This window comes from Pantherophis guttatus, chromosome 1 (genome assembly GCF_059756535.1).
Source record: "Pantherophis guttatus breed Tessera chromosome 1, ASM5975653v1, whole genome shotgun sequence".
Taxonomy (NCBI): Eukaryota; Metazoa; Chordata; class Lepidosauria; order Squamata; family Colubridae; genus Pantherophis; species Pantherophis guttatus.
This window is the reverse complement of record NC_142063.1, coordinates 152,825,840-152,843,533: the sequence shown is the minus strand read 5'-3', so window position 1 is coordinate 152,843,533 and position 17,694 is coordinate 152,825,840. Positions and strand designations below refer to the sequence as shown.

The following is a 17,694-nucleotide window of genomic DNA, read 5'->3' as shown; positions in this document are numbered from 1 at the left end:
GTTTTAGTTAATATGTTAGTTAATATTTTGACTATTTTAACTCACATTATCAAGAAAGGTTAGGAAAGTTAACTTTGCTAATATTGAAGATGGCAATAATTAAAATACGCAATACTAAAAGCATAGAAAACCACTCAGTATATATAATTAGCCTCATTTAATATAAGTAAGCAGGTTAAAAACCTAAAAGTTATGCAAGTTATAAAATAGGAGAATGTCCTTTGTTTGGCCTCTGAAGGAAAGTAATTTAGAGACTGTAACTGAAAGCCAAAAATCAAAAGGAGTCTAGTACCACCTTTTCAGAATAACGAAGTTAAATTAAAAAGCATAAGTTTTTCTGACTTACTGTACTGAGTTACATATGATAGGTCTAAAAGCATACAGACCATTGATGGGATTCAGCCAGTTCGCACAACTTCGGGAGAACCGGTTGTTAACTTTTTGAGCAGTTTGGCAAACTGGTTATTGGAAGAAATCATTAGGGCAGGGAACCGGTTGTTAAATTACTTGAATCCCACCACTGATACAGACTATCTGCTTATGTTCAGTTGCTGATTGGGCTTTGCAGCATTACTGACCACTGGTGGGATTCAAAATTTTTTACTACTGGTTCTGTGGCCGTGGCTTGGTGGGCATGGCATGGCATGGCTTGGTGGGCATGGCAGGGGAAGGATACTGTAAAATCTCCATTCCCTCCCCACTCCAGGGGAAGGTTACTGCAAAAGCCCCATTTCCTCCCAATCAGCTGGGACTCGGGAGGCAGAGAATAGATGGGGGCGGGGCCAGTCAGAGGTGGTATTTACCAATTCTATGAACTACTCAAAATTTCCGCTACCAGTTCTCCAGAACTGGTCAGAACCTGCTGAATACCACCTCTGTTACTGACCACCTGGGTGCTAGAGACAACTTGTCAAGAATGGAGTGGAACCTGCCTGGAAACCCTTTATGGACTTTTTGCTGAAATTAGAAAAAAAATGAATGTGTGATTTATGGGTTAGAAGATTATAAAGAGTAGCTTATGAAAGAAGGAAATTATGACGTAACCTTAGACAGAAAAGGTACAATATTCATGCATTTATAATCAATGTCAAAAAGATTGGAAGGCCCTTTTTAATGATCATTTCTTTTCTTTCTTTTTCTTTTTTCTGTCTTATTCACTATCCTTTTTATTTTCTAATATTTGCATTGGTTTTATTTTGTTAAACATTTATTCAATAAAAAAAATGGAATTAAACCTACCAGGTGAGAATATTCCATCGCCATCTTTATTGGACCATCCAATAATCTCTCTCATTTTTCGAAGTGTTATTTGTTCCATGAGTACAAAAACAGGTGCAATTTCATACGTAAACCTGCGTAAACAAACATAAATAAATACAGGTAATCCTTGACTTACAACAGTTCGCTTAGTGACCAATCAAAGTTACAACAGCACTGAAAAAAGTCACTTATGACCATTTTTCACACTTACGACCGTTATAGCAATCCCACAGTCATGTGATCAAAATTCAGATGCTTGGCAACTGGCTCATATTTAAGACAGTTGCTGTGTCCCAGATGTCATAGGATCCTCTTTTGCGACCTTCTGACAAGCAAAGTCAATGGGGAAACCAGATTCACTTAACAGTTGTGTTACTAACTTAACAACTGCAGTGATTCACTTAACAAATGTGGCAAGGAAAGTCGTCAAATGGGGCAAAATTCACTTAACAAATGTCTCACTTAGCAACAGAAATTTTGGGCTTGGTTGTGGTCATAAATTGAGGACCACTTGTAAATATTTTTACTTGACAAAATGCTGGTTTCTATTTCCCAAACACAGAAAGTTATGAAAACAGTATCCTAACACCATCAGAAAGCTACTCAAAAAGAAAATTAGAAATACTTGAGCTTTAAAAAAGTCATATTTACAGGAATGTATTTGGCTTTCTCCAGAGAGCTAATTATAAATGCCACACTATCAATACCTCTCAGCAGTTATTAAAAAGGGAGATATTCTAATTACTAATTACAGGTAACAAAACGGCAATTCACTGTTTTGTCCATTTAGTACAAAACATAATACCCATAGCTTATAGTTTAATATATCGTCTATTTCTCCCCATGTACCAAAATTCCCACATAAAGCCATTTTGTTCTCTTTGAGGATCAAGGAAAGGCTAAAAAAGAATTACTTTGGGTATGGAGTGGAAAGTTTTCCTTCATTAAGGTTGCAGCAGAAGGTTATTACGTCTCACTGAAACTATACTGGAAATAAACCAAAGAGGAGCTAATTGCCGTAATATAATTCTTCCACTCTATTGGGTAACAAAGATCGTAACTAAGTCCTGCCAGCTATTACAGCAAGACAATAAATGGTTATGCCTCAACAATTAAAATAGTATGCTACTTTGGGAGGAGCTGCCAAACATCAAGGCTCATAACATTGGAAAAGACCATTTAAGCCATGCAGTCCAACGCTTACTTGTAACCAGAACATAAACAACAACACTTCCAAAGAGCACCGCATGAACCTACGGATACAACTCATTCTGAATGTACATTAACAGGGTATCTATAACCAATCACAACTTTCTGAGCAAACAATTTGATAGGGCTCCTATGAAGTACAGAGCATTATGCACTCCTACGGTATTAACACATCGGATTTACTTTAATGTTCAATAATGAATCAATTAATTACCTTTGCTTACCACAAAGCGAGCAAGGTTTGCAACAATAAAGCAATAAAAGGAACACAGTGCAGTGACACAGTCTATGATTTTAAAAGTCAGCCGTTGTAAGTAAGCAACGTAACATGAAAAGGTAGACTGAAGGATGCCGAACAAATCCTGCTGAAGATCCAGCAAGGTGGCCCTCCTGATACCGCAACCTCCAGAGGAAGGACAGGATTTATTCTGTGTTGGGCATCTACCCTAAGTGACACAATGCTAGGACAGATATAAGGTCTTGGACATCAAAGCTGGAAATCCTGCATATTTTAGAATAGAATAGAATAGAATAGAATAGAATAGAATAGAATAGAATAGAATAGAATAGAATAGAATAGAATAGAATTCTTTATTGGCCAAGTGTGATTGGACACACAAGGAATTTGTTTTAGTGCGTATGCTCTCAGTGTTACATAAAAGAAAAGATACGTTCATCAAGAATCATAAAGTATTTCATTTTGTATTTCATTCAACAATATCTGGTACGTTTTCTATTCTCTTGCCATTTCATTTACTTAGGGATCATTTCCCCACCCCTTGGATGGTTTTTCTTTCTTTTTTTTCTTTCTGTTTCTTTTTCCATTCTCCATGGTTACTGTGGAAGCCGAGCAGACCTCGGCAGCTCCTCCCAGTGGCCACCATTTTAACTTTCCCAGAAAGCGCGGCAAAATGTTTGCTAGTACAAAAAACCAAGGTCAGGTTCAGTGACTAGGTTGGTTCAGCTTCCATTCTGCAGAAGTGGAAGGGAGGAAATCACAGCCACCAAAGAGAGATCGATATAAGAACCCTCCCCCTCCTTTTGGGGAGTGTGTGTGGGGGGTGGGGGGACACAGGATTTCCTTTCACTAGCAGTGACAAGGAAATGCATTTGATTGTTGCTCCTGGTCGTTTCTCAAGCCCATCTCAACCATTGCATTGTTTGGAGATGTTCCCGGGGAGGGAAAGAGATGGGTAGAATGCAGTTGCCACTAACAGCTGCCATTATAATTTTTATTCCTTGCATGACAGTGAAATGGATGGGGCTGGCCTTAGGAGGCAGATGCTGCAAGCAGTGATGGCAGCCCCCAAGCTGTCAGAGGAAAGAGTGGCATATTCCACGCAAACAAATATGGGACCATTGAAGTTGCCTGCTACGGCAGGGATGGTAGGGGGCCTTGTTCCACCTTTAAATTGACCCTGCCCTGGTTTTTATTTTTCCCAGCCATATGCTGGAATTATGTAATGTTTATCTGGGAAGAAAACAGTGGCCACAAGAACAGCCTGCTAATGTGTGTTCTGTTGCTGCTGTCACTGCAGGCAACCGGGAATAAGAATGAAAAAGCAGGACCACAAAGGGAGAAAAGCTCTCCAAAGGGAACCAAGCGCCAAATGGCCTTTTCACAAAGAAATGAAGCTTCCAGCAAAAAAGCAAATTAAACGTATCAAGGGAACTAACATCGTTTCAAAGAACAAACATGTCCGCTCTATTATATATGCTCAGCGTATCGTGTTTCTAAAGGGCTGTGGTAGAATGTTTAACTTATTTAACAATTGGCTGGTTCCTGAAACGCCCTTCTGTGACCAGAAGACTTTTCCTGTGTGCAAAAGATCATGGAGATTTGCATACAATGCATTCAAGGAATAAATGAAGAATTAACAAAAAAGCACATAAATACGTGTCTGCTTAAGTGCTACAATATGTAGTACCCAGCTTCAGGTAGGTAAATAATGTGGGTAGGAATCAATTAATGCCTGGAGAAACTTGGGGTGGGAGTAGGAATTTACAAGTACAGGTAATCCTCAACTTACAACAGTTTGTTTAATGACCATTCAAAGTTACAACAGCACTGAAAAAAGTGAGTTAGGACCATTTTTCACACTTAAGACCACTGCAGCATCCCCATGGTCACGTGATTTACATTCAGATGCCTGGGTGTGGTGGGTGGTGGGAGTTTTGTTTTGTTTGTATTGTCTTTGTATTTTTGTTTATACTTTAATAATAAAAAATATATATGAAAAAAAAAATACATTCAGATGCCTGACAACTGCTTCATATTTATGACGGTTGTAGTGTCCCAGGATCATGTAATCACCTTTTGCGACTTTCTGACAAGCAAAGTCAATGGGGAAGTCGGATTCATTTAACAACCGGGTTACTAATTTAACACCTGCAGTGATTCACTTAACAAAGGCACTTACCAGAGTCTTGGTAGTACAGTGGTCTAAAGCACCCTGTTATTAAGAACAGCTGCCTGCAATTACTGCAGGTTTGAATCTCGCCAAGGCTCAAGCTTGACTCAGCCTTCCATCCTTTCTAAGGTAGGTAAAATGAGGACCCAGATTGTGGGGGCAATAAACTGACTTTGTATAAATATACAAAAGAATGAAGGCTATTGCTTAGTGCATTGTAAGCTGCCCTGAGTCTCCGGAGAAGGGCGGCATATAAATCAAATTAAAAAAAAAAAATGTCGCAAGAAAAGTCATAACATGGGACAAAACTCTTAACAAATGTCTCACTTAGCAACATAAATTCTGGGCTCAAGTATGGTCGTAAGGTGAGGACTGCCTGTAATAAAATAAGCACTGCAATGCAAAGTATGTTTGTTAGTAATTGTGTTATAAGGTCACATATAAGCACAGAACTTGCAGCGCTTGGTAGAGATAATATAATGCATCAGGAATTTCTTTCCTAATCTGTGATATATCCCACCATACTACTGTCAGCTGTTTAGATGCGCTATGCTTATACATGGATCTAGCAATCTTCCAAAAGAGCTCTAACCCTACCTAGAACTATTACCACAGGAGCAGTGACAGAAAATGGGTTGGGTGATGCAGCAGGAATGGCCGTGATGCTGCATTGCAAATCCCACCAAATGTCTGTCAGCTGCTCAACTGGGCCATTTTTACACATTCCTGGAGCAATTTTTGGTAGGTGATAAAGTCACCAGTTTAGATATTTATGAGAAGTTAGCAAGCGGTATCCCTCCATAAGGAGAGTGATGTTTTCTTCCCTCCTGGTGGAATTTAGTGGAAGGAAAAAGAAAAATTCCTTTCCTCCATGTGTCTGTTTGCAGTACAGAAGAATGCCTGTCATTTGCTGACAGCATAGCTTTGGCCGAGTAGGAATTGGCAATAAAAACAAGAAATGTCATGTTAATTCAGTTTTTTGCTAGTTCAGTGGTGGGCAAATAACCTTTAACTTGGCCATATGGAGGAGCCTTAAAACAAAAATCTTTAACCGAGGTCTAAATTGTTGGATCGAGGTAAGGACGCTCAAGTTCTAGTCTACCATCAACCATGGAAGCTTGCTGGGAGCACTTCCTTTGGTCCTGTTACTCTTTCTCGGCGTGCTGTACCATACAGGATTGGATTGTTGTTGTGGGGAAAAATGAGGAGTGTTATGTATACCACCTTGACAGTGGTGGAATTCAAATTTTTTTACTACCAATTCTGTGGGCGTGGCTTGGTGGGCATGGCTTGGTGGGCATGGCAGGGGAAGGATACTGCAAAATCTCCATTCCCTCCCCACTCTGGGGCCAGCCAGAGATGGCATCTGCCGGTTCTCCGAACTACTCAAAATTTCCACTACCAGTTCTCCAGAACCTGTCAGAACCTGCTGAATAGCACCCCTGCACCTTGAACGAAAAACAGGTAATAAATCTAATATATAATTAGACATACATTTCACTGGAGAATAATGATAAAAATACTCCATCATCTCACTGAATTCCATGGAATATAAATTTTAATTGTCTGGACTGGGTACTTCAATATTTTTTTCTAGGATACTGTGGAGCATAAATCAGCTTAATTAAAAATAGGTCCCTTTGCTGCTTTGAATAGTAGCACTGAATGGAAAAATCAAACGCACAAGAAAGAATATACAGACTATTGTACACTAAAGCAAATGAGGAAGCTTTCTCAGGTCAAATATTTTGCAGAATTCAACAGAAGAACATATATGTTATTTCACCAAGCTAACATGGGCTCCACAGAACCTCCTTAGTGGACAATTAGACATTTCCTTTTCAGTTTGCAAGTGAAATGTCTCCATCTTATAACACACAGCTTTTCTGTCTTGAGGCATTTTCAACCACTTATGAATGTAGCCATCATAGCATGCAATGACACACAAGAGACAAAACACATAGAACAAGAATCTAAATTCACTTTTGAATGGGATGAATGCAGCCCTGTCATTCTTTATAAAGGTCTTGCAGATCAGGGCAGAGTTGTCATCTCCTATTTTTTTATATCACGTTCATAGAGAACAGGAGATGGGCTTTTATATCAAAAGGCCAATTTCAATGGTTACCAGGCATTTCATATCCCCTATCTGGACTTTAATATTAATAAATGCAGTAACAACAGCATTTGTGAGAAATGTAAAACTAACTAGTGCCTTCCACCAGCTTGATTCCTGTTCCTATTTACACTCTTTTAATGCTTTAAAAGGGGATATGGTGGCTCAGTGGCTAAGATGCTGAACTTGTCGATCGAAAGGTCGGCAGTTCAGCGGTTCGAATCCCTAGTGCTGCGTAACGGGGTGAGCTCCCGTTACTTGTCTCAGCTTCTGCCAACCTAGCAGTTCGAAAGCATGTAAAAAATGCAAGTAAAAAAATAGGGACCACCTTTGGTGGGAAGATAACAGCATTCTGTGTGCCTTTGGCATTTAGTCATGCCGGCCACATAACCATGGAGATGTCTTTGGACAGCGCTGGCTCTTCGGCTTTGAAACAGAGATGAGCACCACCCCTTAGAATCGGGAATGACTAGTACATATATGCGAGGGGAACCTTTACCTTTAATGCTTCCAGCGAGGGAATTGTTTTTCCATTTTGCATCTTATAAGCTTTTTCTATGACCACAGACAGGCAGTTCAAGCCAAATCTTGAAAGCTTGGTCTTGGTTTTAATTAACCTGATTTCAAGGTCAATGGCTGCTGTGCTCCTTGGCAGCAAATCTGCCAGCTGTGCCTAATAAGACTGAGAAGGGGCAGGCTCCAATCCTTTACAGAAAAAAACTTGCTGACCTCTGCTTTTTTGGTGGCTTTGGCTGTTTCTCTTTTCCTCTCACATTGCAGACCCATTAACCTCCCCGTAAACACCATAGAACAGCACAACCCCAGGGCTGCCTTAGTGTTTCCAATATTTTCTAGCTACAATTTGTACAGTAACCTGTAACTACTAAATGTCTATGGAGATTCTCAGTCATCTTGTCCCAAAAGTGTTTTTTCAAGTGGCAACTGGACTTTCTGGTTTTTCTTCAAAGAAAAATCAGGAAGTCCAATTGCTTCTTGAAAAAGCACTTTGGGATAACCTGTAATTAATTCATCTAAGCATACTTCGTTATCTTTCTGTCACTCAGGGAAGAGTGAAAGGACACAGGTGAAGAAAAGAGAAGAGAGCTAAGGAAACCACTTTTCCCTGTCTTCTTGTTTTTATCTTTTGTAAAAATTCACATGGACGTAAGTCTGAAGGTTTACTGCTTGTTTAAAAAGTTTTGAATGCTGCGTTTAATAGCAATGAGGCTCAGAGATTGTCCCTTAACTAGGCCTTTCCTGAAGTGCAGGTATACAACTCAACTTTGGCCACGATCCCCTCGGATTTGAATCTGATTTCTGGGCACCAAAGAAAAGAAAAGCTGTGCTTACATGTTTGTATTAGCTGTAGAGGTCAGCCATTCCCCAGCCAAACCAATGATATCAAGCCCCGTGGAAAGCTGGTTGAAAAAGCGAGGGTGACCTAGAAAAAAAAAAAAAAAAGACAGCTGCTTAAATATCATAGTTATCGGTTCATTCATATTTATATCCATTATAGAGAAAATAGAGAAGAGACAACCAATTCTATACATTTACCAGCAATGTTGTAGAACAGGAGTGTCAAACTCAATCCCATTGTGGGCCGTATCAGGTTGTTTGTTTGTCCTTGGGGGGCTGGGGTGGGCGTGGCCTGGTTGTCATGGCCAACTGCATGGGCGTGGCCAGGGTGGGCCAGGTCCCTAGCTGTCTCCAGGACGGCCCCACGGGACAGCTCTGGGCCTATTGTAGGCCGGATGCAGCCTGTGGGCTGCGTGTCTAATATGCCTGTTGTAGAGGAATTGTGAGTTCAGAAGGCATTCCTTCTTAATTTTATGAATAGGAAAAAATACAGTAGTTCTCAGTTTACAGCCATTCATTTAGCATCCGTTCAAATTTACAACAGTCCTGAAAAAAGTGACTTACAATTAATCCTTGCACTTAACAATCATGTGCAGGATCCCCTTGGTCACGTGATGAAAATTCAGGCGCTTGGCAACTGACCTGTATTTACTACAGTTTGCAGTATCCCAGGGCCGTGGGATTGTCATTTGTGACCTTCCTAGCTGGCTTCAACAAGCAAAGTCAATGGAGGAAGCTGGATTCACTTAACAATGTGTGATTCACTTAACAAATGCAGTGATTCATTTCATTGTGGCATAAGTTGTAAAATTGGATGCGACTCATTTAATAACCGCCTTGCTTGGAAATTCTGGTCCCAAATACCCAAATGTTTCAATGATTTACCAGAAAGTCCAGTTGCCTTTTAAAAGAAAAAAAGCACATTTGGGTATTTCAGTGATTGCTTTGATAGTGATTTTCCCATTAAAGGCATAGCCTGATCTATATTTCCCTTGCCTGCTGCTAATGCTAGTCTTCCTCTTTGTCATTTGTAGATGTCAGGAACTGCTCTTAGTAGGAGATAGAAAAGAAAATTTCCTTCCTTCCTTCCTTCCTTCCTTCCTTCCTTCCTTCCTTCCTTCCTTCCTTCCTTCCTTCCTTCCTTCCTTCCTTCCTTCTCCCTCCCTCCCTCCCTCCCTCCCTCCGCCCTCCTTTCCTTTCCTTTCCTTTCCCTCCCTCTCTCCCTCCCTCCTATCTTTCAACATCCTACTCTGAAACACAATCCATTAAACTATCTTCCCTTGAAACTAATGTGGAGAATGAAGTCAAACTCAGATGTATGAAGAAATGTCTGTTTTGGTATTTATGCTGGGATAATTACATTATAACATGTTAACATATTGAAGACTTCATCCCTATGCATATCTACCAGTAACAAGCATTTTGGAATGTAGTGAGACTTCATTCTAAAATAAATTATAGATTGCCCTGTAAATGTGAAATAAGCATGTTATTTATTTTAAAGTGTTTATGGGTTTTAAGGGTTAATATGGAATAATATCTCATTATTTTAAATGAAAGAAACATAGCTTCAACATTAGAAAACAGATTTAACTTGCAGCAGGAACTAGCTATGGAGAAAGACAGTAGATCCTGTTCTCATGAAAGTTGTGGAGCCATTTGCCTATATCTTTCACTTTCACCTTCACTCTTTTTGTTGTTTTAGAGCACGGGTGTCAAATTTGCTGCGTCATGTTGCTGTCACATGACATATCACAACATTTTTTCCCCTTCCCGGATCTGGGGTGAGCGTGATGCATCTGGCCGGCAGGCCACCAGTTTGACACCCCTGTTTTAAGAGACTGAACAATCTTTTCAATCTGGTATTGGCCAGATCTGCTAGACCTCAACTCAAACTAGTCAAAATATCATGCTGGTTGGGGATTATGGGAGTTAGTCCAACACCTCTGAAAAACACCAGATTAAGTAAAGCTGATTCCAAAGATAGCAATAGCAATAGCACTTAGACTTATATACTGCTTTACAGTGCTTTACAGCCCTCTCTAAACGGTTTTCAGAGTTAACATGTTGCCCCCAACAATCTGGGTCCTCATTTTACCGACCTTGGAAGGATGAAAGGCTGAGTCAACCTTGAGCCAGATGGGATTCAAACTGCCAAATTTCAGGCAACCAGCAGTCAGCAGAAGTAGCCTGCAGTACTGCATTAACCACTGCACCACCGTGGCTCTACAAAGATGATCTTTGTAGGCAAACTAATTAACTCTCATAATTTGTAGGCAAAGAGCAAACATACTTTGCCACTGTTTATTTATTTAGCCATCTATTAATTCCTACAGTCCAAAGCAGTAACAGTGCTAGGAGTGGCATATACTGATATAGTTTTAGTAGCATCCTACACTGTATGCCCTTTTTAGCTACTATCCTTAGTATGAAATGTTTGGTGAGTAGCTTAGTTGTCATGCCAAATTCTGACTAGCATGTCTTGCTGCAGCAATACATATGACCAAACTTGGAGAATGATAAAAAGTGATCTCCAATCCAAAGGTTATATTTGCATTTGTTGTGCCTTACAGATACTGATTTTTTCTGACAGCAATTCAAAGCCGTAGGCAAGAACTCTGCTGCATTTTTCAACAGGCGCAAGAAGGTTGTTTGCTTTCTCCACCACGCCTCAAATGAACAGGGTTTTTAAAGGCAAACTTCTGAAGTAAAATAGTACATTACAATCTTGCCACCTTCTGGTTATGGATTTACACAGGAACATCCCATCAGAAGATCTATTCGTAGGCCACACTCCAAAGCCAAAGACCTGCATAGTTCAGAATTCAATCTACCTCAGTTGGAATGTCACATTCCTACCGCAATCCTAGCAATAGTAATTACATGGTTAGCACTGACACTTCAGCAGAGTCCAAATTGGGACCTGGGCTAATGCTATTACATTCTTCAGGCAGAAGGAAGCTGTACAAATTTAAGAATCTTACTAATGAAGAAGCAATCTTAAGTGATATCAAAATCAGGGTCCCTTTAAAACATGGGTGTCAAACTCAAGATTCGGGGGTGAATCCGGTTCTTGGGGTGCTTAGATCTGGGCCCTAGGGCCACCCTGGAAACAGCGAAGGACTGGCCCGTGGTGCTTCTGCCAGTGAAAATGCAGCCCTCCTGAGCTTCGTTTTCACTGACAGAGGGTTGCAGGAGGCCGTGGCAGCCAAAAACAGAGCTCGGGAGCCCATTTTCACTGGCAAAACACTTGGGCCACCACAGGTACTCCTGACAGGAGTGACGTTGAGCTGGCTATGCCCCCCGGCCCCCGAAATCATACACAACCCTGATGAGGCCCTCAATGAAATCAAGTTTGACACCCCTGCTTTAAAATATTAGACCCATTGAGAAAAACTTCCATAGCTTTTTCCTAGTCCCTAGGAGACCCCCCTCGATCTTCATACTTTACAATGCTGGACAGTTCCCTTGAAAATCAGAGTGATCTCCTACTTTCATCAAACCACCACAGAACTTCCCTGGTCTCATTAGATTAGACAGCCAATTTACCATTCTCTGAGATTGAAAAGCAATATTGTTGGTCCAATGCAAATTAGAGAGCAAACCGACCAAACATGAGAAGCCTTTTCTCTTGCACAAAGGAAAACACTCTGCTCACAGAAAGGAGTTTCCCCATTAAGCAACCAGGAATCTCCCTACTTATGAAAGGAACAGAGAAGTCCTATTGCCATAGATAACTCCATGCATATTGTTGTGGCCCGCCGGCGGCCAGGAGAGCTGGCAGCAGAGTCGGACAGTGAGGAGGTTGGGGAGGAACATGGGCCAGTCCTGGGGGCTGGGGAAAGCTCAGACGAGGGCTCTGCGTCAGAGGCAGAGAGGGAGCTAGGCAGCAGTGAGGCAGAGGAACAGCTGGAGCCTGTTCCCAGTATGCGCATGCGCAGAGTTGCCAAAAGACAAGAACAATTAAGAAAGCAAGGTTGACTTGGGAGTAAAGCCACACCTTAGAAGTGATTGGCCCCTCCCATAGGAAACAAAAGAGGAGCCAATGGGAGGGGCCTTTTGCAGGAAACAATTTGGTTGGTCGGTTCAAGAGTGGAAAGTTCTGTTTGTGACTCTAAGAGACTCTGTGCCAAGTTTTGCCTTACACTGCGTTTGGAAACCAGTTATCTGGCAGCTTTCCAAGTGAGATAAGGTTTGTGTTGATAAATATTCCTCTGAAAGACTGTTTGCCGAGCCTTGCTGACTGTGAATGAAAGGAATTCACAGTTGTGTAAATAAAAGGGGTTTTGCCGGGACCAAGACTCTGCTTCGTGCTTTTTAAGGAAGCCTAGGTCAGAACACATATAAAGAAGGCTCCTGCATGGCAATCTGCATTTTTGGAAAAAAAAAAAATAGCATGGCTTTCCTAAGGATGTAAAAATTTATGCTTGATTTGCTTTTCCCCCCACTCCCAAAAAAGTTTCTTTTGCCCAAAGTCCCTGAAAAGAGATTGAGCTATAGAAGGTTCAATAATTCTAGGGCTAAGCAACGCGGATTGTATATTTCCAACCCTTTGTCCCAAGGCAGCTCTTTTAATGAAGCATCCCATACCTATGTGGCAGATTCTTTTCCCCCCTCCCTCTCTCCTGTTCTTGCTGGATCAGACTAAAGGTCTATTTCACCTGTTCTTTTCTTGAATGGCCAAAGATGCTTCTGGGAAGTTTAGAAGGAGAACACAGTAATGATAATCTTTCTCTCTGGTTTGCCTTCAGCACTCAGTAACCTGAGAGATTACTGCTGAATAGGGAAGAACCTTCATTAAGATCTTTCCTGTATAGCTATCCAGAGGAAGAGAGCATTTGTTAAGTGGAGTGAATGTGTGTCACGTCCTCTAAAGGGTGAACTTAATACTGGGAAGGAACAGTGGCTTTAATAGGAGCCGCCAGTTGGGCCAATGTTGTTGCCTCTTCTCCACTTGTTTACTGATCGTTGAATCTGAGTGAAGAAAAACCTACCAAGAACTTCTAGCTCCCCATTGGATTCACATTTTACTGAAATCATATTCAGTAACCCTGACTCACCTCTCCAGTCCTTCCATACAGGGGGAGAAAAAAGGTAAGTTTGCTCTCTTACTGCTATTCTTTGTGAAAATAAGTTCCTCTGCAGAGCTTGTTAGTAGTTGATTTTTTTCTTCCCCTTGCAATGTGGAATAAAAGCATTTCAAATAATCATTTCACCTTGGAAACAGATTGTTCTGCAAATAGTCTAATTTATTAAAGAAGACCGAAGTCATTCAAAAATGACTGGAAACAGAGATTTCCCTGCGGTATGATGAGTTATTGGTAAGGTTGGAAGTATTAATGACTGAAGAATCCAAATCCCCCTTCTTCCCTCCCCCGCTCCTCTTTTTTGTATGAAATGTCTATGGAACATAAAGACAAAAAAGTACAAATTCATTTATGTCCTCGTTTACCTAATGATATTGTTCCCTTGGGACACAGGCAGCTTGCATTTCATCAGGTAAAAGCAATTAGGATTTTTCAGGGGTGCCATTATAAATTGGCTATAACCAGTGTTGTAAAATGCAAAATATGAGTGACAAATGAATCACCCAGCAGCCTCTCTAATGATAGCAACAAGCAAGGAGCCTTGGCATATGTGTGTATACAGAATACATGGATGGCAGGGTGACTGCCTGGAGAGATAAGTCAATTCTTTCAATAAGAAAAAGGAAATTGAATTTAAAATAAATTTCCTATTGATACTTTTTCATATATGTCTTAAATAAGAGGTCCAAATCTAATCTCAAAGCCATATGATTTACAATTAAATAGAGCCTTATTTACGCCAGTTAGTTCTTTCTTACAACCACATTTTGTCTTACAATTGGCCAAATTGATTTGTTGCACTATATTTTTAAAACTATAAAAGGTATGTCTTTACAATATTTCCAGACAGGGTCTTTCTAACGGCCAATTTCCACGAGTCAAATATGAGTGTAGAGACACATAGTTGTCTCCTATTCTTTGTACAACGTCCTTTCCACCTTCTCTCTCTATATTAATTCCACCCATTCTCAAACAGAATTCAGATGCCTACTATCAAAATCAGGTCACTGGTGGAAAAACAAGAACAATTCATCTTCATAAAATAACAGTGAAAATGTTATACTGTACTTAACAGCATGGAGTATAAATAACCAATTGGATTACTACCAAAGATGAGAAAGCTTTATTTAATTTAGCAACGATTTCTCCTTCCATTATGCTAAATCTAAGCCATGTTATGATTTCTTTGGATCTGGCTTAGTCTGTAGGGTAAACTTAACCTACTATGGTTAATTCAATAAACTCTGTTTAAATAAAGGGTGGATTGCATTGGTTAATGTGTGAACTAGGTCTGTGCAGCTGGAAAATTTATTGAAAGATTAACTGTAGAGCCAAAACAATAATACTGAGATGCTCTCCCATTAACCTACAGTATATATTTTTATTTTTCACAAAAGCACCAAATGGTATTGACCTTTGCTACTAAAGAATTCAGAGAATTATACATAAATAAATCTATTCAAGGTAATCTTTTTGTTGTTATATTTGGAAATCGGAAGGATAGAAAGACCGTTCCTTGAGTCAAGATCAGAGAAAATATATTCCTGATAATTCGTCTCCCTTCTATACTATCAAGCTAAGTGGTCAAGCTTGACAGATTTAAGAGAACAAAAAAAGTTATTGATGTTCTGAATCTAACGTAATAAAAATAATATGGTGGCAAAATATGCCAACGTTCGCATTAGGAAATCTCTTTTGCCATTCAGTAGTGTGGCTACAGGTATGCCCCCATTCAGAAGCCTTGTTTGGAGGCTATGCTGTCATACCAGATTCTTCAGCACAAGGTTACACAGTACTTACATTTGTTTTACATAATGAAATAAATTAGTGTGTATTAGTTTCTGAGATAGTCTCTCCCTTCTAGGCTGTAATAAAGCTTCTGCATCCGTTACTTTCACATACAGGCAGATAACAAAACCTTTTAACAATTTAATCCAGTGTTTCTCAACCTTTGTAGCTTGCAGATGTGTAAACCTCAACTCCCAGAATTCATGCTGGCTGGCGAATTCTGGGAGTTGAAGTCCACACATCTTCTTCAAGCTCTCAAGGTTGAGAAACACTGGTCTAAACTCTTTACTTCATGAATGGCCCAACACATTCTCTTACCTGTCCTTACTCCATATTTCAGAGTGTCTCTGCAGTCCACTAGAATCTGTTCAAGTGATTCTGGATTGTCGGAGAGTTCAAGGTTGAAGCCTTCCATGCCTTCCAGGAGCTGATGAGGGTGATGGAAATCCAGCACCTTGGTGGACCTATCAAAGGTCTTCTTCACATAGGTCAGGAGAATATCCACCACTTCCAGAAGGAATTGAACGGTTTGCTCCTCGCCATTCTTGGCTGGCAGTAAATCTGAACAAGGGAACAATAAATAAGTAATCCAGTTACAGATGGAAAACACTTTCCCAGCTCCTCCTATACACTTTAAATAGCATTTAACAGTGATAAAATACCCTTCAGAGTAAAATTCTAATTCAAGAAGATGATGGGTCCCGTAGACGATGCATAGATGACAATACAGATGATATACCCTTCCCTAGAATTTAATCATTTGTTTTCCTGTAATCCCCAATATAATATTGAATGGTTTTGATTTCTCATGGCCATCATCTTAGGCAAAGAGATGAGCCACTCAAAATCCATGACAAACCCTATGAGACTTGTTGTTAATGATATGCATGTGTGGTATTTATTACTAAGTCTGAAAATGTTCTAACTACTTCTGTTGCATTTGGTACCCCCTAAAATAATAACAAGCCATCTCTGACTCCTATTGAATTCCATTTCTGGTCTTAGTTATAGATTTATTTCTTAAGTAAGTTTTTTTTTGTTCTGTTTTACCCTCAAATAATAAAAGAGAACACATGGAATACTTCTAAATAACCCACCCAGTTACTGCCAGAATATGCTTGGAAAATAATTTACGCTGAAACTGTCAGCATGGTCTATAATCATGCAGTGAATTTTTCTTGATCACATAAGAATTTGAAGCTGAATAGCTTCAATCCAACATTTAATCAATGCTCAGCAGTGGCTCTCCTATACACCCATAAATTAATCCAGCAAAATTACTGTAATTTTCATTACCCAATATTCCTATTCTGAACACTAAATATGGATTAGTTAAATTTCATGCTGCTTAGGCCACACCAGGGGAAATGTGTGGCCCTTTCCATGCTGTTGGATTATAGTCTTTATCATTGGTTATCATGGCATGAAATGCTAGATACTGGAATTTAGGAATATCTGACGAGCCCCTCACTGCACATCTCTATTTAAAAGCCTGTTCTTTCTGTTTGGAAGTGAAAGTTGGACTCTCAAGAAGCAAGATAGAGAGTATTGATACTTTTCGACTTTGGCATTGGAGAAGACTCCTGAGAATACCATAGTGTCAACTATCAACTGTCTGACTAGTGAACCCAAAATAACTAAACACTTTCAGGAGCAAAAGTAAAACTTTATTGGATACACCATTTTGGTACTGAAGAATCAAAACCAGCTCTGGTTTTCCCGGTGAAATGCTTGCTTAGTTAAACAATAGTTTCCTCTTCTCCCCACCCCTGGGTGATCACGTTATCCAATTATGAGATGTCCCTTTTTTATGGGAACAGTCCACCTCCTTCTCAAGCACCTGCAGTGGTGACCTTGATGGTTTCCAGGCTCTCAAGATCTGTGCCCAAAATCTCAGCACTCCATTTCCCCCCTTTCCCCCCACAGTTCATTGGCAAGTTGAATAGCGATAAGGTTTGAAAGAAGGAAAGCAGTTAAATCTTGACACAGAGCTAGCCAAGAAGACAAGCAAATGATGGGGGGAGGAATTATCAACAAATAGCAAGGCTCAAATTATCCTTCTTCCATGAAATCAAATGTTGAATTGATGCTTTGGCAAAATGACTAATTTGGCAAGAGATGACAGCAACAAAAACCTACAGCAGGAAAATACCAAGTAGGCTATTCCCCTTGAAATAAGGTTCCATGGTTCACTATTTTCTTCATTATACTCAACCAATGACAGCCTAGAATCCTGGAGTTGGAAGAACAATTTCTGTCACCGAGTCTCTTTCTCTCTCTGCACTCTGCAGGCATCCAAATCAACACTTCCTGGACAGATGCTATCTGGCTTCTGCTTGAACACCTCCAATGCAGAACAGCCCTTGACCTTGCCAGGCAATTGGTTCTACCATCAAATGGTTCTTATCGTTAGGAATGTAGGAACATTTGATGCAAAATGGCCCATGAAGCTTAGGTTGCAATGAAT

At 40.1% G+C, this 17,694-nt stretch overlaps 1 protein-coding gene across 3 annotated transcripts in view; it reads right to left on the bottom strand.

The window, feature by feature from the left end:
* Positions 1-17,694, bottom strand: part of GAD1 (glutamate decarboxylase 1) — a 57,251-nt gene that overhangs the window by 14,675 nt on the left and 24,882 nt on the right. For all 3 annotated transcript variants that reach the window (XM_034427221.3, XM_034427231.3, XM_034427239.3), the window contains exons 5-7: positions 15,546-15,788; positions 8,347-8,437; positions 1,240-1,352 (exon numbers count right to left, since the gene is read on the bottom strand). In XM_034427221.3, the coding sequence (XP_034283112.1) occupies positions 1,240-1,352; positions 8,347-8,437; positions 15,546-15,788 (447 nt within the window). The remainder of the gene's footprint in view (positions 1-1,239; positions 1,353-8,346; positions 8,438-15,545; positions 15,789-17,694) is intronic.